General features: G+C 53.1%; 8 protein-coding genes across 8 annotated transcripts; 3 read left to right on the forward strand and 5 right to left on the reverse strand.

Moving 5' to 3' along the window:
• Positions 1–124: 124 nt before the first annotated feature.
• On the forward strand, positions 125–1,681 carry V1518DRAFT_416914 (P-loop containing nucleoside triphosphate hydrolase protein). Its single transcript, XM_066904159.1, has 8 exons — positions 125–444; positions 500–509; positions 566–628; positions 709–728; positions 779–841; positions 900–971; positions 1,021–1,281; positions 1,328–1,681. Exons 1-8 carry the CDS (start codon positions 266–268, stop codon positions 1,335–1,337), a joined length of 678 nt encoding a protein of 225 aa, XP_066759399.1. The 5' UTR covers positions 125–265; the 3' UTR covers positions 1,338–1,681.
• A 125-nt stretch (positions 1,682–1,806) lies between these two features.
• V1518DRAFT_276258 (mitochondrial carrier domain-containing protein) lies at positions 1,807–3,450 on the forward strand. The gene is made up of 2 exons (XM_066901043.1): positions 1,807–2,130; positions 2,190–3,450. Exons 1-2 carry the CDS (start codon positions 1,992–1,994, stop codon positions 3,314–3,316), a joined length of 1,266 nt encoding a protein of 421 aa, XP_066759400.1. The 5' UTR covers positions 1,807–1,991; the 3' UTR covers positions 3,317–3,450.
• A 50-nt stretch (positions 3,451–3,500) lies between these two features.
• Positions 3,501–4,975, reverse strand: V1518DRAFT_416918 (Eisosome component PIL1-domain-containing protein). The gene is made up of 2 exons (XM_066904160.1): positions 4,828–4,975; positions 3,501–4,754 (listed from the first exon to the last, which is right to left on the reverse strand). Coding segments are annotated over exons 1-2 (1,173 nt in total). The 5' UTR covers positions 4,830–4,975; the 3' UTR covers positions 3,501–3,583.
• Positions 4,976–4,995: 20 nt separating this feature from the next.
• V1518DRAFT_275824 (uncharacterized protein) lies at positions 4,996–6,383 on the reverse strand. The gene is made up of 2 exons (XM_066901042.1): positions 5,979–6,383; positions 4,996–5,929 (listed from the first exon to the last, which is right to left on the reverse strand). Exons 1-2 carry the CDS (start codon positions 6,294–6,296, stop codon positions 5,129–5,131), a joined length of 1,119 nt encoding a protein of 372 aa, XP_066759402.1. The 5' UTR covers positions 6,297–6,383; the 3' UTR covers positions 4,996–5,128.
• A 732-nt stretch (positions 6,384–7,115) lies between these two features.
• V1518DRAFT_416927 (uncharacterized protein) lies at positions 7,116–8,571 on the forward strand. The gene is made up of 4 exons (XM_066904161.1): positions 7,116–7,527; positions 7,688–7,817; positions 7,884–7,916; positions 7,979–8,571. The coding sequence occupies exons 1-4, from the start codon at positions 7,425–7,427 to the stop codon at positions 8,358–8,360; spliced, it is 648 nt and encodes a 215-aa protein (XP_066759403.1). The 5' UTR covers positions 7,116–7,424; the 3' UTR covers positions 8,361–8,571.
• On the reverse strand, positions 8,445–9,510 carry V1518DRAFT_416931 (uncharacterized protein). The gene is made up of 3 exons (XM_066904162.1): positions 9,320–9,510; positions 9,168–9,251; positions 8,445–9,026 (listed from the first exon to the last, which is right to left on the reverse strand). The coding sequence occupies exons 1-3, from the start codon at positions 9,420–9,422 to the stop codon at positions 8,755–8,757; spliced, it is 459 nt and encodes a 152-aa protein (XP_066759404.1). The 5' UTR covers positions 9,423–9,510; the 3' UTR covers positions 8,445–8,754.
• A 193-nt stretch (positions 9,511–9,703) lies between these two features.
• Positions 9,704–13,819, reverse strand: V1518DRAFT_405610 (P-loop containing nucleoside triphosphate hydrolase protein; the record flags this gene model as incomplete). Its single annotated transcript, XM_066901924.1, has 2 exons — positions 9,704–13,217; positions 13,266–13,819. 2 exons carry the CDS (start codon positions 13,817–13,819, stop codon positions 9,704–9,706), a joined length of 4,068 nt encoding a protein of 1,355 aa, XP_066759405.1.
• Positions 13,820–17,188: 3,369 nt separating this feature from the next.
• V1518DRAFT_276746 (permease for cytosine/purines, uracil, thiamine, allantoin-domain-containing protein) lies at positions 17,189–19,415 on the reverse strand. Its single transcript, XM_066901044.1, has 2 exons — positions 18,923–19,415; positions 17,189–18,879 (listed from the first exon to the last, which is right to left on the reverse strand). Exons 1-2 carry the CDS (start codon positions 19,134–19,136, stop codon positions 17,384–17,386), a joined length of 1,710 nt encoding a protein of 569 aa, XP_066759406.1. The 5' UTR covers positions 19,137–19,415; the 3' UTR covers positions 17,189–17,383.
• Between the last annotated feature and the right edge of the window lie 3,538 nt (positions 19,416–22,953).

Consider the following 22,953-nt stretch of genomic DNA (forward strand, 5'->3'; position numbering starts at 1 on the left):
GGACTTCCTTAAAGTGTGGGAGATGATAGCGAGAGTCGTGCTGTGAATAATGCCGGCGGAGTAAGCTGTTCTTGTTGCGTGCGATATCTATCTGGCGACAAGCGACCCCGGACTCCTCCGCACCACTGCGCCGCCGGAAGCCCCCTTTGCGGTGCCACAGCACAGAACCGCTATCCCTACCGTAGCACAACACACATACCCGATAGAAGACCCTTCCCTGAGCGCACAGTGCCGCCAACTGGGGCGGCGAAGCTGATAGCGGAGAATGGCCCAATGCGGCGCGTGTCCGACGAGTCGTCGCTCGAGCAAAAGACCTGCTCCGCTTCCACCACTGCACTTCACCACCGCCGCTTCCTGTCTCCGCATTCCCTCGCACCCCCCACGGCCATCTGCCACAATGTCCTGGTTCTCTAGGCTGTACGACTACTTCCTCTCGCTGTTCTGGTAAGTTCCCGGTCCTACGTCCCCCGGCGGTGGCGCTGTGCTAACTTACTCACAGGTCCTCTGAGGTATGGACTGCCCGCGCACACTCCGCGTGCGGTGAATGCTTACAATTGCGCTGCAGATGGATATCACCCTTTTGGGGCTCCAGAACGCAGGAAAGACGTCGCTCCTGCGCGTTCTCGGCGTAAGTACCCCTTCGTCTGGGCCTGGGCAAACGCAAGTCCCAGAGCGCATGCGACTGTTCACAACTGACTTGTTATCCAGGGCGGCGAATACACATCCGAGTATGGGCCACAACTTCTCATTCTTGACCGCGTATACTAATTGTGTGCAGCTCTATCCCGACTATTGGGTTCTCTATGAAGCGCGTTCGTAAAGGTCGGGTCACCATCAAATGGTATGCTATTCTAATGTATGGGCTCGTTGACGATCACACACTGATTTCTCTATTCTAGCTGGGATTTGGGTGGTCAGCCCCGTTTCCGGTCCATGTGGGAGCGCTACTGTAAAGGCGTCAATGCGATACTGTATGTACTCATACTGCCTGTTCCATAAACACCCTGCTGATCGCCTTAGGTTCATCGTCGACTCTGCCGACCCGGCGACGCTGCAGATCGCACGGATGGAGTTTGAGGCCCTTATTTCGAAACCATCTCTCGAGGGAATCCCCGTGCTCGTGCTCGGTAACAAGAACGACCTTCCGGACGCCTACGACGTCGACACAGTGATCGATATGATGGACCTCAAGAGTGTCGACGACCGGGAAGTCTCGTGCTACTCCATCTCCGCGAAGGAGCACACAAACGTCGATGCTGTCCTTACTTGGCTCGTGTCAAAGTGAGTAGCCGACTCTTCTACTTTGTTCAACCTCTAACGAAATCAGGACCCCGTGAGCAGATAGCTGACACTGACAAAAGTTACTCGCATACACGCGGAACACAACTCCTTAAACTTTTCCAGCATCTGCTTTATTTTGTTTTGCGTTTTTGGCATCCATCTTGTATATTTCTCACGTTCTATCCCTTGATCTTAACGTGTTATTATCCGACGACGGGGTCGGCGGACAATAGCGATGGCGGTGGCGGTGGGCGGAGGCGGGAACAACGCACTTTATTTGGAAGGACTATACAATTTATTTGGAAGGACTATAGAACTTTTTTGCTTGTGAAGCAGTAGCAAGAAAGGACAGTGTATGTTGCAATCACAACTCACAGTAATTTCATCAAACAAATGCGATAAAGATATGTATAGTACACACCCCGCAGGTGATGTAAGCATTTTGAAGCGCTGGCGAGCCGTCCACGATCAGCGTCTGTCCTCGTCGCTTCTCACCACCACACCTGCTGATCATCCCCCGCCGGCTGGATTGGCTTGTCGTCATTAACGTATTATCCAAACGATACAAGCGACTGTGGTGCACGGGACTGCGGTCCGCTGAAAGAAGGGGCTGTCGGCTGCAGCAAGCGGTTTAGTCCTCCACGAACCTGTCGCAGCGCCGGATATTGAGATCCGTTCATCACAGGCACTGAACCGCCACGCACTCCAGCATGGCTGCCACCGCCGCCTCCGTCATCGCTGCCGAGCAGCCAGAGTCGCAAGTGCAAGGTAAGCACGATATAGGCGATATAACCATGGTTCGTCGCATCGCAGCTGCTTGCTGCGGGTCTACGATTACTTCGCTCGTCGGTAAGTACCTTGGTTATCATAGTCATCGAGGCGGCGACAGTGGTATTAACACCATGCAGTAACCCCCCTCGACGTGGTGCGTGTGCGATTACAATTACAAGATGTTACAGCGCTTACAGAACAACGAGCACCGGTTCCACCTACTGCGTACCGATTACCACAACTCTCAAGCACACAGTTCGCAGCAGCGGATCTAGGCGTGACCGCCTGTTGTCGCGACGTATTCAACCTTCCCTCGTCAGTAGACTACTGTATCGCCTCTTCATTCGACCAGTGCGCTGTCGAGCAGCACAGTCAACGACACGTCTACCGTGGTACTTTCGACGGGCTAGGCAAGATCGTGCAGAACGAAGGTATAACTGCCCTGTGGCGCGGCCTGTCGCCAACACTCGCGATGTCAATACCCAACAATGTCATCTACTTCGTCGGCTATGACTACCTCCGATACAAGCTCCCCGCCTCATTCGACACGCTCGCGCCTATGATCGCAGGCGGTGGCGCACGTATCTTATCCACCTCCGTTATCTCCCCCATCGAACTGTTCCGTACACGCCTACAATCCCTCTCTGCGCCACTCACGTCGTCCTCTGCATCTTCAATAGGCGCCATCGCGCCGAAATCTTCTCGCGAGGCGTTCATAATGACATGGGAAGGCATCCGGAGTCTTGTCCGCGCCGAAGGGTTTCCCTCGCTATGGCGCGGTCTTACGCTGTCGTTATGGCGCGATGTACCTTTTTCGGCGGTATACTGGACCAGTTATGAGCGGTGGCAGCGGTTTTTCGCCGCGTATAATAAAAACAAGCCACCTCCCGGCGCAACGGAGACATTTTTACAAGCTTTCGCCTCCGGTGCTGCTGCCGGTAGTTTCGCCGCGTTTGTGACGACTCCCTTCGACGTTGGCAAAACACGACGGCAAGTTCTCCGCAATAAAGATCCAAAACTGAGCAGCATGCTGTCACTCCTAAATCACATCGCAAAGGAGGAAGGCGTACAGGGCTTGTTTCGCGGAATCGTGCCGCGCATGATGAAAGTCGCGGTGTCGTGCGCGGTTATGATTTCTTTTTACGAAGTCGGAAAAAAGCTGACGTTATTCGGAAAGGATAGTTGTCCTGCGGGGACGTCGTCGTCGCAGGGTTACACGCAGAATGAGGTCAAGTTTATCGGCGACATCGAGTCTCTTGACTGATGCTTGAATCCCGCTTGAAAAAAAAAAGTTATCCATCTTCTCTCATCGTTGATATTCACGTTTGCATATAACTACCTGTTTAACGGAGCATTTTGTTGTTTTCCTTTTGCTTATGTGCGCTCATTATGTAACATAGTCACATATTAATGTTCGGACCGGGGTGTAGATTCGGCTCTTTTTTCTTGATCAGGATACATTGTGCGTATTATATAACTATAGAATTTGCACGCGCTTATTACACACCTACAACAGAACAGGGTGGTGGAATCAGAGATCTCCACGACGAGGTGGTTTCAGAGTTGAATCATCGAAATGTACCCTTGCGCCATCGTCGTCATCCTCGACGAGTTCTTCCTCCTCCAGCTCTTCTTCTTCTTCCTCGCCTTCATTTTCGTTGCCGCGATGTCTACTGCCGCGGGGTTGTCCGCCGTTACGGTTCCAGGCAAACAGTTCATCCTGCAACTCTGCCAAAATTTGCCTCGTCTTCGAATGTCCCGTGTACTCACGCACGGTCTGCCCGGGGAGTAATGTATCCCCGTCCTCCAAGAATCGGAGAATTCCACGTCCGCTGCGGACGAGCGCGAGTTGTTTGTTGCACCGCTCCTCAAGCGCATCAAGCAACGCACGACAACAATACGCGAGCCGCTGGCGCGTGAGATTGAATAGTTGCGCGTCCGCTACGAGAACTTCCGCATCAGCGCGGACGAGTTGGCATTCAAGTTGCTCAAGCTTATCACGTTGATTTCTTCCTCCACGCTCATCATACTTCATCGCCGCTTTCGCGATGCGCTCGCGTAGTTTATGTTGATTTCCCCTTGCTGGCCGCACGCAACTTTCAAGTTCTGTAATCGCCCTCAGTAATGCCCCAGCGTCGTCAATACCATTGGCGTAGATATTCTCCTGCGTTGCGAGTTCTTGCAAGATTGTGCTCAGTTTCGTGCAGATGTCGGCGACTGCGGGGTCCTCCGTGGTACCGCTGCTGCAGCTGCTTTGGGTGTCGGTGCCCCATGTAGATAACAAGCGCGCGGTGGTGTGCGTTGACAATGCGGCGGCTCGGTGGTGTGCGGAGAGGGGTGGGAAGGACTTGATGAGCCGTGCAAGAGGGGTTTGTGTTTGTGCAAGGAGGTGAGGGAGCAGTGTTTGTTTCCGGCGAGGGCTGCTGTTATTGCAGCCCGCAGAGGATCCGGGTGAGGTGGCGGAAGGACGACACGCAGCAGCTGCAGCCGCTGCCGCAAACGAGGCAGATGACACCGACGACGGTGAATATGCCGTCGTCCCGACGTACGGCGAAAACGGCGACGTAAGCGAATTTGGTGAAGAGCCTGCTGATGGACCAAGGAATTGGTATGCAGAAGTTGATAGCGGCGGCAGTGCGTCGGCCCAACGTGTGTTGTTATCAGACCGGTAGGTCGGACGGAGGGGAGATAGTGAAGGGCCCCTGTGGGTAGTGGTGGTATTAGCAGTTTGTTCAGGTGTAGGCCTGAGCGAGGGGTATTGGGTATTGGACTTGCATGTTCAGATTTTGCGTGAATTGGCGGGAGTGAGTAAACACAGTCTGGAAAGCTGTACAGGAAACACAGAATTGCCAAACAGCATGGTATTTCAGAGCACAGCGCGCGGAGACACATGTGGACTGGATGAACGAACTGCGACGCCGGGTTGTAAACAGTTTAAGTTTGTGTCAACCGTACGTACCAATTTCACGCCACGACGCGTCCAATTTGTTGAACGCAATTAAAATATCATTCAATCAGTATTAGGTTGTTATACTCCGTCTAAGATCCATGCCAAACACCACATATGCCAAAAATATCAATAACCAAGCGGCTTCACTCCCTTCTCCGCTCCCGCATGTGCTCCATCAGCCATAGAAATAAACCAAAACGGTAACAGCACAGTTCCGACTACAGGGTACACTGCCTGCCCCGTCGACCGCCAACGTCCCATTGTGAGAATCAGGTCATCGCCAGGGTGTTTGTATTCCTTCTGTACGGGCTTATCGCGCAGCATTGCGAGGATGTTTGTGACAACCGTCGGCATGATTTGCGGAATTTGCTCAACGGTGTGTGCGCCGGGCGCGGTGCTGATGTCGCCGAGTGCGAAGACGGAGGGGTCGGAGGCGAGTTGAAATGTCGGGCTGACGACGGCGTAGCCGGCGTCGTTTTTCCATGCGGAGGGAAGCCATTCCGAGGCGGGCGTGGAGCCGTACAGTGTGTATATTGCATCGTACTGCATCGTTTCAACGACTTCTTTCTCCCGCGTGTTGCGCGTAACTTTAACTGTGCCGTCGCCATTATCTATCGCTGTCGCCTTCAACATCACATTCACGCGAGATTGCAGCAAGAATGTAAGCACAAGCTGCCGCAGCTTCGTAGAGAAAGTGGACGACAGCGGCAGCGCACCGGAGTGCACAAGCGTGATCTTCTTGGTGCTCCGGAAGTAGTCGCCCAGTTCACAACCGAGCTCAACACCCCGCGGACCGCCGCCAACAATAAAGATGTGGTATGCGTCCTGGATTTTTTGGCGCTGTGCGTTAGTATAGGCGAGGATTTCGTCGTGAGTTGAGAGGGGGACGGTGTTTGGGTCGGAGTTGTGTGCACCTGTCGCGAGTACCTGTGCGTGTTAATACATAGGTTCCTTTAAAATAGCAAGTTGCACTTACCAGTATGTCGTACTTGACCATCCTCCCGCTCGCAAGCTTGACACACTTCTCATTCTCGTCCACGCCGACCGCTACCTCATGAATAACCTCGCCCATGTTCGGCTTATTCGCAAAAATTCTGTCATACGGCTTTATGTAGTATTGCGTCGCGTCCTCAATGGAGTTGCGTATGCTGATGGGGAAGTAGACAAAATCCTCCCGCGGCTCGATGAGGGTGATGAATACGTTCTTTGCGGAAGAGTCTCGTAGCGCCGCGACTAGGGGCATGCCACACATGCCGCCGCCGACGACGACAACTTGCTTTTTGTTGGTCGACATGGGGGAGGAAGTGATCAGCGATAGTGGAGAGGAGGAAGAGAGGAGTGCGGGAGAGACAGATGTGTAAAGTGGCGCCAGGAGAAGTACCAACTGCGAAACGAAGGCGTCATGACCTGATTTATACCGCCTCGTATATCTCCATCAACATACCCTCTTTTCCTCCACTGTTTTCAAATCCGTTTGGACATGCTCTATCCTACCTAAGTGGTCTATACGCCATGATTAAAGTGAATGCCTAGCATAATACGGTTGCTGATTTCCATCCCCCGAGCAAGCCCCGACCAATAGCAGAGTTTACCGAGCGCACTCGCATTCTGACTTCACCAGCGTAGAGCCGCAACATCGTTCTATCCCGTTGTCTCTCTAGCCTGCCAAAGGCGACACGTCTGTTTTGGCCATATGCTTTCAAACAGACAAGCCCTAAAACTTCGGCCCGAGTTAGCTCCCTTCCAGAAGCCGAGTCAAGGGGGTCGGTGGACGGAAGAACCTGGCGCGATGCTCGGAACACGTTCAGCCCTAACCCCACGCGATAAGAGATTCGGATCTGATTACCGATATCGACGGGATGCGGCAGCACTGCGACGGGAGAATTGGCGATAATGGCATTGGACGTATTAGAATGTGTATAGAATATGGAACTCGCAGATCCTGTTCTGTTTGGTGAGGTTTTGGGAAAGGAGAGAGGTGAGAACGGGCCGGTGACGTCGTAGGCTGAAGAAGTGAACCGTGGATCACCACCACAGTGTGAACTTCGAGTGTGATCTACGCCGCACGCCACAGCCACGGCACAGCCCCGGCACAGCCATATGCGCGCGATGACGACGCGCAAAAGAACGATGCAATTGTCGCCAAAACCACTACTGCCCGCCGCGATCCGCCCCTTCGCGCACCCCTCCCCCCGGTCCAATTCCCACACTTCTCCCCCGCAAGTAACCCTTCGCTCCGGCACTGGCTGCTTTGTCGTGGGCTTGTCGCTCGCAGACTCCGCTGCCCTGCTGCTCTGCCTCCCCGCTGCCGCAATCGTCGTTGTCGGCCATCGCACCGTTCTCCATTACTTTCCATTCTCACTGACCTCCCTCCACCACCACACCACTTGCCAGTCCACACGTGCTTTATTTAGACCACAGCATGGCTTCATCGTTTGTGCTCCACGCCACTGGCGACCTGCACCGGCGCCAGGCCGTTGGTAGCGGCGGTGGCGCTGGCGGCAGCAACAACAATACCACCACAAGTACGTCTTCATCTCCTCGGCATACCGACGACCATGTCCATATTTTCGCATAGGCTAATTCGTGTGTTTTTCTGTAGCTTGCTTGTTCGGGAACTGCTCAAGCTGGTAAGCTTCACACTACTCTTCGCGTGACTGCAGCATGTGCTGACCCTTGATTTAGGTACTACTGGTACGTCTACTAGGCATGCCTTCTGTGTTATCGCGGTCGTTCTTATGCCATACTCTAGGGGCCGATGGGTACTGCTCGCCGTCATAATAGCGGTCTTCATTTTGTCGATGTGGCTCCTCATGTAAGTCGCGCACCCCGCGATCGTTGGTCATGCCACCACCCCCCTCCACCCGCTGACAAGCTGCAGATGTGTCCGCAACCGGCGGCGATCCCGCGGAGGGTACATACACACACCTCTCTTTCATGCATACCCTCTATGAGCTAAATTCTCTTCGTGTATAGATTACCCCCTACCGTCGGCACACAGTGGATGGGCCCCGTCGGCGGATACTACTACAACAACGCACCCGCGCCACAGCGCCCGCTACCCACCGGCCCCGGCGCATACTACGCTGGCCCCGCATATCAGCAACAAACCCAAAACCTCCCGCCGCCCGCGTACACCGCCGACGGCACCGCCGCGACGGCGTACAACAACACAACCAACGCCTACACGGCGACACACAACACAGGCCAGGGCACGTACTACTACGGCCAGAACGGTAATGGCTCACATACATACACACGCGAGCCCGAGAATGCTGGTCAAAATGCGTACGAGATGCAGGATTACCCTCCGCCGAACTCGCCCCCTCCTGCCCTAGTACATCCGCCAAAGACTTGAGCCCTTCAGTTCTTCTCTTTGCCTTTCAGGTTTTGTTTGTCCTTTTTTGTGTAGACGTGGGCTGATGTTTGGTTTTGATGCTGGGAAGCAAAAAGGTTCGATTTATCTTGTAGGATCTGGCATGTAATTCTAATTTCTCAGTTATTTTAATTCCTTGTGTACGCAGTATGAGATGAAGATAAAAATAGTACGACAAGGTATATTTATGCAACAAGAGGCAAAACGTGTCTAACAAAACTATCCGAAATACATGAACCGATCGTAAATCCACTCCTCCTTAAAAAGCCTGTAACAAAATTCTCCATCCCCCAGTTTTATGGTTTCGCTATTTACTGCCGCCGTGGTATAAGTGTAGTTAATTCGCCTGGCCGGCTATTGCCCAACTTTTGTCTCTTTAATACTCGCGCTTGTATGCCGGTGACGGGCCCATGCGGCCCATCTCAATCTCGTCGTCGTTGAGCTGTCTGTAGTTCGCCGTCGTGCCCTGATACGGGCTCATCACAGGCGGCTGCGGCGGGTAGTATGGCTGCTGTTGCGGGTAGCTACTGCGATAATTCTGCTGGTCGCGGTCGCGCGTAGCGGCGCTGCAGCACTTGCAGCATATCCAGCATGCTGCGGAGGCACCGCACCAGATGATGCGGATGATCCAGGTAACGATACTGAAGACTGTCCGGGAATTAGTGGTGTTTGCTGGGGGGGGAGCCAAGGGGTGGCGACGGCGATGACGCAGCGCGCGTACAGTTGCATATGGGCATACGCGTTCGAACAGCGCGAGCGGCTCGTCACGGCGGGAGGGGGATGACTTACCAAGGATAACGGCGAGTACAATTCCAACGATAGCGATGACCTTGCAGCCAGTGTTGTCCATGCAAGTGCTCCAGCTCTTGAACGCTGTTGCAGAGGTTAGCATAGAGCACACCACTTGGCGCGGCCGCCGAGAGTCCGGATGCAGAACTCACACTGAGCGAAGGAGACGACTTTGTCGGTCACATCCGACGCGTTCTCGCGCTTGTAGAGTAGCGAGCTCTCCATCGCACTGCGGATGTCGGGTGATAGAATCATAGCTGTGTGTGGTGTGTGAAGGTTGTGCGAGCGCGGGTGGGGTGGAATCCGGTCGTGACGGGATGCCCGGAGAAATTATACTCGGTGCTGCTGCTGTGGCTGAGCGACGGCGGTACAAATCTTATTCCTATACGCGAAGGCTGCGCCGTGGCGCAGTATGCCACAGCCACAGCCGCGTCCTCACCGCCACGCGTCCCCCGCGATTGCGAATACTAAGCCTTTGTTCTATTTCCGTATCTCTAACCTATGTTCATCCAAACCGGCCCTCAATCGCCACTCCCTCAATTCCGCTCTAGCGCCTGCAGCTGCACCAGCTCGTAGTACCGCGACCGCATTGCCAGCAGCTCCTGGTGCGTGCCGCTCTCCAGCACGCGGCCGTTCTCAAACACATAGATCAGGTCGGCGTTCTGAATCGTGCTCAATCTGTGCGCAATCGCGATCGTCGTGCGGCCCTTCGCTGCTGCGTCTAATGCCGCCTGCACAACCTTCTCCGACTCCGAGTCCAGCGCAGAGGTGGCCTCGTCCAGAAGCAGCACTTTCGGTTTTCGAATCAGCGCGCGCGCTATTGCAATACGCTGTTTCTGCCCGCCTGATAACAGCGCGCCCTTGGTGCCGCACATTGTATCATAACCGTCTGGCAGCGACATGATGAACTCGTGGATATTAGCTTGTCGACATACGTCGTGTACTTCCTCGTCCGTTGCAGCCTCGGTCGTGCCGAATAGCACGTTCTCCTTGATCGTGCCCGCATACAATGTCGGTTCTTGCTGCACAAGCGCAATTTGCTCCCGATAAGCGTTGATGTTGAATTCCGAGATATCCCGGCCGTCCAGCAACACCTGACCTGCGAGTGGTCTGTAAAAAGCCTCGATAAGCCCGATCGTTGTGCTCTTGCCGCACCCGGACGAGCCCACCAGCGCGACGTACTGTCCTTTCTTAACCTTCAGGTTGAGTCCGCGAAGAACAGGAACCTGCTGACGTGTGGGATACCGGAAATGCACATCGCGGAACTCAATTTCGCCCTGCACGTCCTGGGGTACATCGCCCGCAGAGCTCCAAGTATCAATCTTGGGCATACTGTCGAGCATCTTCTTCAGAATGGCTACCGCATGCTTAGCCTTGCCCATATCAGGTGCGTACGACAACATCACACCTGCCGAGTTTGCACCAGCAATGATACCGATATACCCCACGTAAAACTGCGTCAACGTGTACTCCCGCTCGCGGATACGTGTAGAACCGTACCAATACGCGAGCGCAAAGATCAAAAATTGCGAACCCTGCGAGATACCATACAAAAATGACGACTTGTGCACTGCCATTTTCCCGTTCTCGTGCTGCTGCACCAAATGCGCGCGGTAATTTTCCAGCACATTCTCCTCCCGTGTGAGCGATGCGACGGTGCGGATTGCCGCAGCAGACTCGCACGCGTACGAGCTCGTGCGCTGGTTTGCCGATTTGGTGATTCGCTGGAACGACGCGAGAATGTACGCGCGGGCGAACGCGCCGCCAATCAGGATCGGAATCGTCGCGAACAAAACGAGCCCGAATTTCCACGCAATCGCGAGCGTTGTAATGATACCCGCGAGAATCACCGCAATCGCGTTCATGGTCTGTCCCAGCGTCGCGCCGGTCAGACCTTCAACCGCCTGTGCCTCTGAGGAGAGCATAGTGGTGAGTGTACCGGTGGTGTTCTCGGCACGGTCGAAGAAAGATACATCCTGGCGCAGGATCTGGCGATACGCCTTGTACCGGATCTTGTGTATGAGCTTCTGCGACGTGTAAGAAAACAAGCAATGTCCAATCGTAGTCGCGGCAGCCATGATCACACCGAGACCGAACAGCAGCACAGCGTATAAATCAACAATGGGGATAACATAATCGTAGTCGGGGATTCGAGAGTACGCCTCCACGGCGCCACCGTAGAAGAAACCAAGCGCGACGTACACGAGACCATTCACAAGTGCGAGACCGACGCCGACCAAGTTCAGGTAGTTGTAGCCCTTGTTCAGGTCGACAATAAATCGGAAAAGCTCGCCAAAAGTGTAGTCCTGCGGATCGACCTCCACCTCTGGCTCGAGACGAGCAATAGCCATGCTCGACACGGACTTCGTTGTCTTTGTCTTCGTGAGTCCCAAAAGCCCGTCTTCTTCGAGCTCAATCTCCAGGTCCTGCGTCTCCTCAGTCTTGATCTTCTCGCTAAATGCTTCCTTCTCTTGATCGATCTTCTGTGCCTCGATGAGCTCGAAATACTCGCCTTTCTTAGCTAATAACTCGTTGTGCGTGCCCATCTCGAGAATCACTCCCTTCTTCATGACGACAATCATATCCGCGTCCTTGATCGTCGACAACCGATGGGCAATCACAATCGTCGTGCGATTCTTTGATGCCTTATCAAGCGCCTCCTGCACGATGCCCTCGCTCTTCGTATCAAGCGCAGATGTCGCCTCGTCGAGCAACAACACCTTTGGGTTGCTCACGATCGCGCGCGCAATTGCAATTCTCTGCTTTTGACCGCCAGACATCAAAAATCCACGCTCGCCGACGCTCGTATTCAGGCCTTCAGGAAATGTCTCGATAAATGACATTGCGTTAGCTTGGCGACAAGCCTCCTCAACAAGCGCGCGCTTCTCCGCATCGGCGGCGTGTTCGTACTTAGTGCCGATCAAGCCGTACGCAATGTTTTCGTAGATCGAGCACGAAAACAGCGTCGGTTCCTGTGACACGAGCGCGATCTGCTGCCGCAACCACTGCACGTTAAGCTTGTCGATGGCAACACCGTCTAGCAGCACCTCGCCGTCAAGCGGAATGTAAAAACGCTCTAAAATGCCGACGATCGTAGACTTACCGGACCCGCTGGCACCGACAAGCGCGACAGTCTTGCCTGCAGGGATCTTGAGACTGAAGTTGTGCAACACGGACACGTTTGGTCGCGACGGATACACGAACTTGACGTCCTTGAGCTCGATGCTACCATTAAGCGCGTCAAGCTTGACACCCTCCTCAGACGAAGAGTCTACCGGGGACTCGCGATCGATCGTCGCAAAAATCTTGGACGCAGCCGCAACCGCGCCCGCGACGCTGCGGAAGTGCGGTGAGATGTAGGACAGCGAGAAGGTGCCCTGGTTCATGAGCAGCAAAATCGAAATTACCTGACCGACCGTCGCTTGGTTGCGCATGATCAGGCGCGTGCCCTGCCAAAACGCGAGACCGTCGTTGTTAAAAAGACCGAACCATACAAGACATGTCATGATACCAAGTGCGGCGCCAGCCTTTATGCCCCACTTCTCGGTGATCTTGAGGTACACATCGTATTGACTGACGAGCCGGTCCTGGATGCCGAACGCCTGCACATTGCGTATACTTGCGATCGATTCCTCCGCAAGCGTTCCGCCGACAGCATATCCATCCATCGCCTTCTTGAAGTACTTCTTCATCAGCCCCGAAGAGACGAGAAGCGACACAATGATCAAAAATGCATTTGAGCTCATGATGAACGTAAGAATGTACTGCCTCGTGAATGCGATGATGAACACAGTGAGAAAGGTCGTCAAGTTGGCGATAATGTACGCAACCTTCTCGGAAATACCCTCCTGGATAAGATCCGTGTCCGACGCGATACGGGTGGTCACCTCGCCAGAACCAAGACGGTCAAAGTAGCCAATGTTCTGTTTCAACGTAGCAGCAAGGTAGTGCTCACGAATGCGGCCGGAAAGAATCTGGCCGCGATCAATGAAGACAAAGATCGCAAAGTAAGAAACCAACACATCCGCAATCGTGAGGTAGATGAAATACCTGTCCGTATTAGTCCTGTCCGTTAGACCATGAAACACATAAACTTACAAGATCAGATTGTTCACCCGTGACTGAAACTCGTCCGGAGTAATGTAAGGGTATTCCGACGAAGTCATGTTGAACATCTGTTCCGGATACCCATACTCGGTTGCGTTGTACATCGTCGCGTTGTAGAACTGGCTATCGTATTTCCCATAAAAACCCTCAGTCGAGTTATAGTAATACTGCTGATCAAAATTCGACTGGCGCGCGTAATCCGTAAACAGCCCCGTGAGCGTGCCAAATAGAACCGACACAAGAGGGCGGGCTGTGCCGTCCGCAATAGCCGCGACCGACGCACACAACAACATCCACACATCGTACGCCGTCGCATAGCGATATAACCCGAAAAACGACACATTTGACGGCTTCACGACTACCTGATCGCGCAAGATCTGTGCCTCGTCCGGATGCAGATGGCTGAACTCGTCGGTGGGGGTGACATCCACAAGTAGCGCGGAGGACTCGTCGCTGCTTGATATCAAGCTCTTCTTCGTCGAGTCAACAGAGCTAGTCGTGACTCGCACCAGCGGCGACTTCTCGTCGTATTCGTCCATCGGCATGTGGGACGGCTCTTGGCTGCTTCCGAAGCTGTTGGACGAGAGCGAACAGAGGGACGGTGGAGAGAAGGACCCGTGGTGAGAAGTCTCTGCGTGCTCCCAAATCACAACACAGCCGTGAGCGATAGCGCGATAAGGCGTCAGCTATCTTACCGATATACCCCTGAATTCCTTCCCGCGTCACTTCGCGCGCGCCCGGGCCGGAGTTTATTGTCCGCGGCCCTTCGCAATTGGCCCGAGTTGACGTCAAGGCATTGTTTGTCGTGTACGTCCGCCAGAAGAGGCACTATAAGTCTGCGATATTCGTGAAGGGCAGAAAATGCATGCGATGCGCTGGTGCTTGGCCATAGTTCTGCGTATTCTGTGGCGTTCGGTTTTATTTGCTGCCTCCGAGTCTGGAGTGGAGTCAAGGTTCCAGGGGAATTTCACGTGTACGCAGTACCCCTGATTTTGACAGTCATGTTGGCGGCTGCCACAACGCCTAAGAGCTCGCGAGCAAGTACCGTTCAACCAGATGAGGTGAGAGTAGATGAGATCGCTGGTGCATAGAACGAATGAGCTTGGCTTTATAGTCCCAATACGGCTATGGATGGACTCCTGTTAGGACCGTATTGGTCGGCCATCTCTCGACATGGGAAAGCATTGAAGCTGCTCGCTGTTGCACGTGCAGAAGTTGCAAACAAAACGGAGTGGTAGTTAAGCAAATATCAAATAATGCATCATGTCAGATATGCTAACTTGGCGGAGTTTTGTGAATGCGAATGTTCATATATCTCTGTGCGGGCTCAAAGTCGAAAAGCGAGTCAAGGATGGCACTCTTCGCCCTCGTCATATAGCTAAATTTGTCGTATCGCGTTAAAATCATCAAGCCATCTATGATATGCTAACTTTCGCATTACATATTCAAATGACTCCGACAGGATTATAGCCCTAAATCTGGCATTGCTCCGGAGATGTGGATTCACCCCACTCCATGCATGCGAACCGAGCAAGTGCAAGACAGTGTGGAGCTTAGCGACCATTTGTAATTCACGCAAAAGTAAATCAGTATTATAAAGCGGTACCATCAGCATTTGGATGCACATTTCAAAGTCATAGTTACAAAATCTTGATGAGAGAGCGCTGGGATGGTTGTGAACTTCGCCAAGTTGAACTGCTGCTGGCGATAAGTCGAACCTCGGCCAACCGAACCTTCAGGATGAGAACTACGATTCAGGAGGTCGCCTTAATTTGTTCAGCATGACAGTCAGCCCCGCTTTTCAGGTGGGTCTTGCAAAGTCCAACATCGGCATCTGCGCTAAGTCGACTCATTCAATCGAGAGGTCGAAATGAATTCACACCTCCAAATTTTCCCGAAAGGTCTGAAAGTATTAGTGATGCAGTGGGATATATGGAGTCAGGGTAAGACAAGACTGGGAGCGAGCTGTAGATTGCGGTCCTGGCGGAGTGTGTCAAAAAAAATTTGACCCACATTTTGCGCCTCCTGCTGGTGCAGTTAGGTGGCTCGTTCACTCGTTGCTTTCCCCGCAAGGCGAAGGCGCAATCAGCCTTGAATGGCGATAATATGAAGTTAGAAAGACTAGCTATGGCTTGCATTGCAAGCTACACATTCAAGAAGGTGCAAAAAGTATGCAAGGTATTCCTCGGTTGAAACAGTGCTGCGCCTGCAGGCGAGACACCGTTAGCAACCGAGACAGCTATTTCCAGTGTAAGTAATTTTGAACGGCATATCCGCGCAGTGCAACGCCCTCGGCCTTTGATATATGTGTCTCTTCTGTTGACCGGTCTCTAAGGTCATGTGTCAAGCGCGGCAGTGCTGACTCATCGACTGTGCTTACATCGTGGTCCGCGCGAATTTGGCTGAATAGCAGCTGTCTGCCGGTGGCTTGCAGCTAAAGTGACAGTTGGCAGTTCTCCAGGAGACATGCAAGTGGTAGCAGAGAGACTCTCTGAGCAGCTGAAGGCAAGGTCAGTACAGCGAAGTCCGCGCATATGATGGAGTTTGTCGAAACAGCAGCTCGCGGGAAAGACTCACTCATGGAGTGATCTTCTCATGGCTCTTTCGGCTATTCTCATCGGCATAGCGATGCCAACGTGCAGCGATGAAAGCCGTTCAGATGGACTATAGCACGACACTCTAGACAAGAACTCGCGGCCGAGACAAACGCCACGGGGGGAGCCCGAGACCCGCCCGAGTGGTCAATATGAAGAACGTGGCCGTCCGAGCAGCTCTTCAGAAACGTCTCTGACAGGCTAAGAAGATTATGGAAGCTGCTGAATATTTCAATCGAATTGGGATGTCAGCATATTACTAGAGTCAACGGCAAGCAGGCGGTTAAATATCAGACGAAATAGTGTGAACAGCTGGATTTAGCTAGCAGCCTGGGTAGATAGGGCAAGATGAGTTTGAGCGTGACTGCTTGCGCGCAGGAACGTGTAGTCTCCGGCACTCGGCATCCCCGCTTTGTAGGTTTGCAGGCTGCGTACGCATCTCTCGAGGGAAAGTCGCCTCAGGTAGACGAAGTGCGCTGCCCATTCGCATCGCTTGCGAGCTACTCATCAGGGCCGAATTCGTACGGAGCGCGCCCGCTTAGCGATTGGCGAGCCCACTCGCCATCCTCCGTCCCAGGCCAGCCTTGCATATGCAAGCAACGCTCAGCAACGCAGGGTATGCAGTTGAGGTGCAGAGCGCGTCAAGTCCAGCTGGCTGCGGGATGCGCACGGTAGCGGTACACGGTCACGAACGCAGGTACCTGGACAGGTACCTGGGACGAAGTGGACCCTCGAGCCACACACGCGCCAGGCACATGCACACGCAAAATGACACGGCGCTGTCATTCTTACGGAGCTCCTCAACACTGTGCAAACTCGTCCGAACACGTTGCCCACGCGCTGTTCCATCGCGGTCCGAAATCTGAAAGCACAGTGTGACAGATCTGTCGTCCTATGAAGTCGCGTGGCTCGTGGCAGCTTTCCCCAGCGTGCATACGAAATCCACCTCGCCCGTCCTCCACCAACTCCGCAAGGCGAAATCGAATCGAAAGCAGTTAGGCGTCGGACCAATAATAATCTCCGCGCATGTTGGTGGAAGCGAGAAACAAAAATTTGTGAGCGCCGATTTCTATAGTTAGTGCAGCTGTTAGGCATGTGCGCAGCGCAGGAGCCCCTATTATTCATCCCGCACGATCCTTTGCTGAGCACTAGCTCGCCGATGGCTCAACGGTCGTCCGGCCATGCCCGATTAGGAATCTCCTTGCTTCAGCTGGCCGGTTCAAGCGACGGACAGCATATACGCGCCGCAGTAAAACATCTTCAAACAGCCAAAAACAGCACTCTAGGCTCCCGCCGCCCAATCAAGGGCCAATTTACTGCACTCTCACATCAAAAATGCACAAGTAGTCTTGTTTCTACACGGAACTACTAAAAACAAACAAATCACGGCAAGCTGCTTTATACGCCGTAACAAATGAAGTCTTCAAAAAATTCCGACCCAAACTTTCCTCCGACCAAAAAATCCAAATTTATACGCTGTTACTGGTGGATGATAAATGAAGAAAAATTGGTGCGTTACACGTGCTGCAGAACCTCGAAGTCCTTCAAGCCAGACGCATTGTAGAACTCGATCAGCTCCTCGTGATAATTCGGCATCACGTAGTTTTCGTCGTCCGGATACACAGCATGCACAAGCTGTGTCGCCTCATGCTTGAAAATACTCTCCAGTGCCCAGTACGTCGCAAACGCGGCACCAAAACCGTAGAAGTACCCAAGCGAGAACAGATGATCTGCGCCAGCCCCTACAACGATGTTCGCGTTCACGCTGGTCATGAATCCAGGAAGCAGCGGAACCCAGCCAATAGTGAACGCGGCGGCCGCGTTCCAGTTGACGCCGAGCCGGTTGTATCGGTAAATGCCGTCCTTGTTGTACAGCTCGAACGTGTGGTAGCGGCGATGATGCACACAATAAAAGTCCGCGACCATGACACCGCACATCGGGGCCAGCCAGATTGCATAGCCGTTCATGAACGACAGGAAGGACGTCGTTGACGTCAGGATATTCCAAGGCACAAACGCCCACGCGCCGATGAACGCCACGATGTACTGGCCACGACGCACATTGACAAATCGCGGAAACATGCAGTTCAAGTCGTTTGCAGCAGAGATGGAGTTGGCGGAAATATTTGTGCAGGCCTGAGCAAGATAGAATCCCAGACCGCAGAAGAACGCGGCAGCACGGCCGCCCTTTGATGTCCAGTTGTCGACGAACACTAGTGGATCCCACAGTAATTCACCAAACAGCACCGTCGATCCAGCAGCACAGACAACGCCAAAAAATGCAATCAATGTAGCAGTCGCCGGAAGGGCGATAGCCATAGCATAGGTGTGCTTTGGGCTGATAGCGTACCGAGTGAAATCGGGTGAGTTCACGGCCAACGTCGCCCATCCTGAAATATTCGAGAACACGCCAGTCATAAACACCCAGCCAAGCTCGCTGCCATGCTTGGTGTTTCCTTCATTCCACAGGCTTTGGCTACCGATGGATGCGTTCTTGATTGTCCAGCCCATAATGCCGAAGCCAATAAGGGGCGTGGTGATAGCCTTGACGGTAAACAAGAAACGCAGGCGTCCGACACCAACGTAATGAAGAGGCAGCACACTAGCAAAGTAGATAACGTATGCCGTCATGAGTTGGGTGTTGATACCCGCCGACGTGGGAAGCTGGTTTGCCACATTGCGGAACGACGGCCAAATCGCATAAATCATCGTCCGCACGCACTCCGCACCAGCATATGTCGACACGCCATACCAGAACATGCCGACAACCATTCGCATGAACACCATGCCGTAGGAGAGATAGTATCCGAACGACGCGCGCGACTGGATTGTGAACGAGATGTTGTACTTTGCGCCGATGAAGCCGTTGACTGTGATAACAATTCCGCAGATGATCTCAGCAATGGCGATGTTCAAAAGAGCGAGGCGCCATGACATGCCCAGCGAGATCATAGAAGCCGCCTTGCGCCATCCGGTAGGACTGAAGTTATCCGAAATCCAGTAGCTCACATCTGACTCGTTAGAACAGAACACATGCACAGGACAAGAACATACAGTTCCACCAATTCCAAACACGCGCCTCCGGCGGCACAGGATCAAGATCCGGGTTCGACTTGCGAGTAGGATCATGGCCCTCGACTTCAATCTTCTGGATAAATGCCTGCCAAAAGCTCTGCTCGACCACAGATTGAGTAACTGCCGAATGAGTCGACAACTCGCTCGCGGACGCTGCCTCAAACTCACGCTCCGGCTGCTCCGATGCTCCCATGATTCCCGCGTATATGCAAAGACGAGCTGCAAGGGCCGGACGGGACGCGAATGCGGCGGGGGGGTGCGATGGTGGAAGCAAGGCCGGCGCGCAACTCGACAGACAGGACAGAACCACAGCTACATGGGCGTACAGGGTATTTTAACAGTCACACGCACTCTCTGGCTAAGCACAAGCCCGAGCATGAATTGGCTTCATGGTATACTTTGAGCTAAGCGGATGAATATCCATATGCCGGTACCTGCGACCGGCAAGGAGAGAGCGAGGCACAGGAGACGCGGAAAAAATTAAGTCTCTATGCGAGGCCGTTCGACAGTCCAGATGCCAAGCCAATTTGAGCACTCTAAAAATGCTTTGGCGAAGTCATATTTTGACAGAAGTGACACAGAATTTCAGCCTGCAGTAGCCCGAAGGGGAGCCAAAGGCTGAACACCCGAGTTCATAGAACACACGTTCAAACCCAATCTGGCTGCGCTCATGCGCCCGTCAGCGGCGCCTGACATCGCAGCTCCCGTCCTAACTTGCCTCCAAGTCTCACGTGAGACGCAAACGGCCCTGACTAGCAAGCCCACTTGAAAGTTCTCTCTCCTTGGTGGCGGCGTCTTGGTGTGCTTAGTGGCGGGGTAGCAGCAGTGAACAGCGGCCAGTTTGCGCGCGAGCGTGCCTCGAACGTCGCGGAAGCGATGAACACGTCTGCCAACGGCGTTGGCCGTTCAGGAACAGGGATACCGCCTGCTCGAAATGGCTCACGGTGGGCAACGGCGCTCCCAATCGGGGGCTTAGGTCTGAGGGAATTCGCCGGGATCGCAAAGTCTACCATCCTGAACTGAACTCGGCGTGAGTGGAACCAGCCATCCAAGGGTGCCTTGCATCTCTGCTTACCCTGCCCCAACGGCGCGCATGGCCCTGCAGATCCGAAACAACTCCGTTTGATTTCGACTGGCGCTCGCCCCCACTGCCGGATACACACGCACCTTGCGCTTCGTCCTGTAGGCTCCTCTGATGCTTCTCAAGATCGGGCTCGACTCTATTCCCCCCGCGCATCGTTAAACGAATATCCCTTGCTTGAGCCGCGTCACACGATCGATCTCCCGCATTACATCCATCGCGCTCAACGGTCCAATTTAATTCGACGTCGCGGCGAACATCTGCGTACAGATCACCGGCACCCAAATCCCGCGCAGATGCGACGTTATTGAGCCTTCTGCTCTCTTGCTCTGACTATGGTGGTGCTCGCAAATTCCACGGTTTAGCTGCTCCAGTGTACTGTACGAATCGAATGCTCTCGCCGCGAATTCTCGTGCAGTGCGTTTGCGTGCTTCTTTGAGAGCGAAGATGCTGCGATTCCAAACCGGCTTGAGCAGTTGTGTTCAGCTGCTTGTCATTGACGGCTACTCGCCTCGATTTGAGACTCTGACTGGTGATACACGACCAGCTGCAGTTTGATTTACGATCAAATGGTTGTGCCTCATATGACTCGTTGTTCGGAGACTTGTTGTTCTACGTCTCATGATTTTGCTGCCTAACATCATACTCGAACTTGTACGGATTGCATTCCACAAGTTAGCTAATGCTGCCGTAATAACGTATGAGTCGCACCATATGATCCCTGCCCTGCACACATCAACCGGACTTTTACTGTGCGGCTCCGCTTCCGCTGAATTTCGTCCAGAATCTACTGACATGACAGTCTTATTGCCGTACACAGCGATGTGCTCGTCATTCAGCCTGTGGTTGTGGATATCTCCTGCTCTGTTCCGTCGCTGGTTCCTTCTATTTCGTCTCTTCATATGCCTTCCCGTTGCACGTCTGCAATATGACGAGCTTATGAGTGACACCGCTGAGTTGTAGTTTAGGCAGATGAATGATATCCACATATGAATTGTCCACGTAGCCCTGGCTCGTGGTTGCGAGACGGGACAGACGGAGGGTTGGGGCATCTTTAAGCACCGTCATCTGTTACTCGGGCAAGTGTGGCTTGCAAAAACTATTCAGTGCAGTATCGACCAAGTTAAGTCCACTGTTCTAGACGCCGCTACATGCTAACATTCTTGAAGTTGCGCACTCAGCAACGCGAGTTGTCACTTTGATGCTGTTCCTACCTTGCGACTTGTCTTATCCGTCGATTTCCAACAAGTCATCTTCTTCGCGCATCTCCTACAGGGCAGATGTTAGGGTTTGTGGTTTCTATTACACGCTGTAAAATACAGAAGATATTAAATGTGTAAAATTGTAGCTTGCAACCTAGCTGTCAGATCGCGAGGCTGCCAAACGCTGGCTTGAGCGTCGTCGAACTGCTACTGCAACTAGCTTGCAAAATGACAGACTATGCAGATGAGTTTCGATCTAGTCAAACTTGACATGATTTTAGAAGTGATCCGACGGCGAAGTCTGTAAAGCTGCAAGCAGTGTATCCAAGTCTTGGGCGACCACGTCGGCCAGACGCAAAGCGTAAGTATATATACGTACCTCGTTCAATCCTCAACAACCGCATCACAGTTCCAATTATCTTTTCGCACAAGGCACGGGACTGCTGACGCGCACTTTGGTCTTATTTGAACACTCGGAGACCACGCCGGGTTTTCGGCGCCTGACATGCAGCAGTCATACATAACCTATCGCGTGTCTCACTCGCTGTCTATTGGCACACCAAACTAATACGCGTAATTGGCGTAACAATGTCAAATAGAAACCTCTCCTGAGGTTTGAATATTTGCGCTAGCCTGGCTAGGCGATCGGGCTGGCACTGAAGAAGTTCGGACTGGAGACAAGTTCTCCTAACATAATATCCGTCGTTTTTTCCCGAACTCCACGGATCTCGACGCGTCGACTACACATCATGCTTTCCGCACTTAAGCTCGACGTTTCCCACTGCATATGTAGCCTTCACTTGGTTCCTATCGCTTGATGCATATCAATTCTATATACCATTCTTACTTCTCTATGTAGCGCCATTTTCATTGACTGTTGGGCCACCATAGTGCGGGTAACAGCGCGCGCGCAGATGTCATTTCTCCAAGATCTCCTTTTGCTCACAAAGTCCACAAGCACGAAGTCGGCATGCGCCACGAGCTAGCGGATATGTGCTTCAGTCTTGTATATTGTAATATGCTGTCATAATCGCGATTTGCAACGACTATGTGCGCCAAAGTAGCACAAGTAGCCTGTATTGCAGACATTCGTGCATGTGATCCTGCTTTCCGATTCTCAACTGTCCCTTTGTCCCAGATGTCTGTTCATACAACGTGTCAGCTTTCTAGTACGCGCTCGAGTCATTGGATTCGTCGAGAAAACCCTGCGTGTCGTCCTGCATGTCGAACATGACTGTCGTGTCTTCCGAGCACTTTTCTGGTCTATTCCCAAATCAACATGTAAATAAAATTGCAACTCCATCCAAAAAGCTTTACATATAAGAGTGCTGTAAGTGCGCTGGAATTGTTCTGTGATGTACTGCGCGCGTCCATCGCACACTTCGCCCGATGGCGCGATTACAATGTGTGCAGAGACTTGGGTCCATTGTTCGTCTATCTAGGATCTTTCTGCAGTGCCAATTACATCTGCACACAAGGCGTGGACCTGTTCCTGGGTGCTCGAGTTCATTTGCATTTTGTAAGGACACCCCGCGATCGCCGCGTGTATTGCACGTCCTCGCAGCGACGATGCACCCGCACACATGCGATGCGCACAATGAGACCGAATTTTGCAATCTCCTCGAAGCACCAATTGGGCACATGCGTACGGCGCTAGTTTGCTAACATGAACTTTCCTTTCTCTCCAACAGCTCTCTGCAGTGCCAATTATCTCATCGCATAGGGCA

Source organism: Limtongia smithiae, assembly GCF_038497785.1.
Source record: "Limtongia smithiae strain NRRL Y-17922 unplaced genomic scaffold V1518scaffold_6, whole genome shotgun sequence".
Taxonomy (NCBI): domain Eukaryota; kingdom Fungi; phylum Ascomycota; class Lipomycetes; order Lipomycetales; family Lipomycetaceae; genus Limtongia; species Limtongia smithiae.

Coding starts and splice junctions, on each gene's coding strand:
- V1518DRAFT_276258 (XM_066901043.1), top strand. CDS start 1,992: ATGGCTGCCACCGCCGCCTCCGTCATCGCTGCCGAGCAGCCAGAGTCG. Junction 2,131..2,189: donor TACGATTACTTCGCTCGTCG/GTAAGTACCTTG, acceptor AACACCATGCAG/TAACCCCCCTCGACGTGGTG.
- V1518DRAFT_276746 (XM_066901044.1), bottom strand. CDS start 19,136: ATGGGAGCATCGGAGCAGCCGGAGCGTGAGTTTGAGGCAGCGTCCGCG. Junction 18,880..18,922: donor TGTTTGGAATTGGTGGAACT/GTATGTTCTTGT, acceptor CTAACGAGTCAG/ATGTGAGCTACTGGATTTCG.
- V1518DRAFT_416931 (XM_066904162.1), bottom strand. CDS start 9,422: ATGATTCTATCACCCGACATCCGCAGTGCGATGGAGAGCTCGCTACTC. Junction 9,252..9,319: donor AGTCGTCTCCTTCGCTCAGT/GTGAGTTCTGCA, acceptor CCTCTGCAACAG/CGTTCAAGAGCTGGAGCACT. Junction 9,027..9,167: donor TGTACTCGCCGTTATCCTTG/GTAAGTCATCCC, acceptor ATTCCCGGACAG/TCTTCAGTATCGTTACCTGG.
- V1518DRAFT_416927 (XM_066904161.1), top strand. CDS start 7,425: ATGGCTTCATCGTTTGTGCTCCACGCCACTGGCGACCTGCACCGGCGC. Junction 7,818..7,883: donor TTGTCGATGTGGCTCCTCAT/GTAAGTCGCGCA, acceptor GACAAGCTGCAG/ATGTGTCCGCAACCGGCGGC. Junction 7,917..7,978: donor CGGCGGCGATCCCGCGGAGG/GTACATACACAC, acceptor CTTCGTGTATAG/ATTACCCCCTACCGTCGGCA.
- V1518DRAFT_275824 (XM_066901042.1), bottom strand. CDS start 6,296: ATGTCGACCAACAAAAAGCAAGTTGTCGTCGTCGGCGGCGGCATGTGT. Junction 5,930..5,978: donor TGGTCAAGTACGACATACTG/GTAAGTGCAACT, acceptor TAACACGCACAG/GTACTCGCGACAGGTGCACA.
- V1518DRAFT_416914 (XM_066904159.1), top strand. CDS start 266: ATGGCCCAATGCGGCGCGTGTCCGACGAGTCGTCGCTCGAGCAAAAGA. Junction 729..778: donor GGCGGCGAATACACATCCGA/GTATGGGCCACA, acceptor AATTGTGTGCAG/CTCTATCCCGACTATTGGGT. Junction 972..1,020: donor AAAGGCGTCAATGCGATACT/GTATGTACTCAT, acceptor TGATCGCCTTAG/GTTCATCGTCGACTCTGCCG.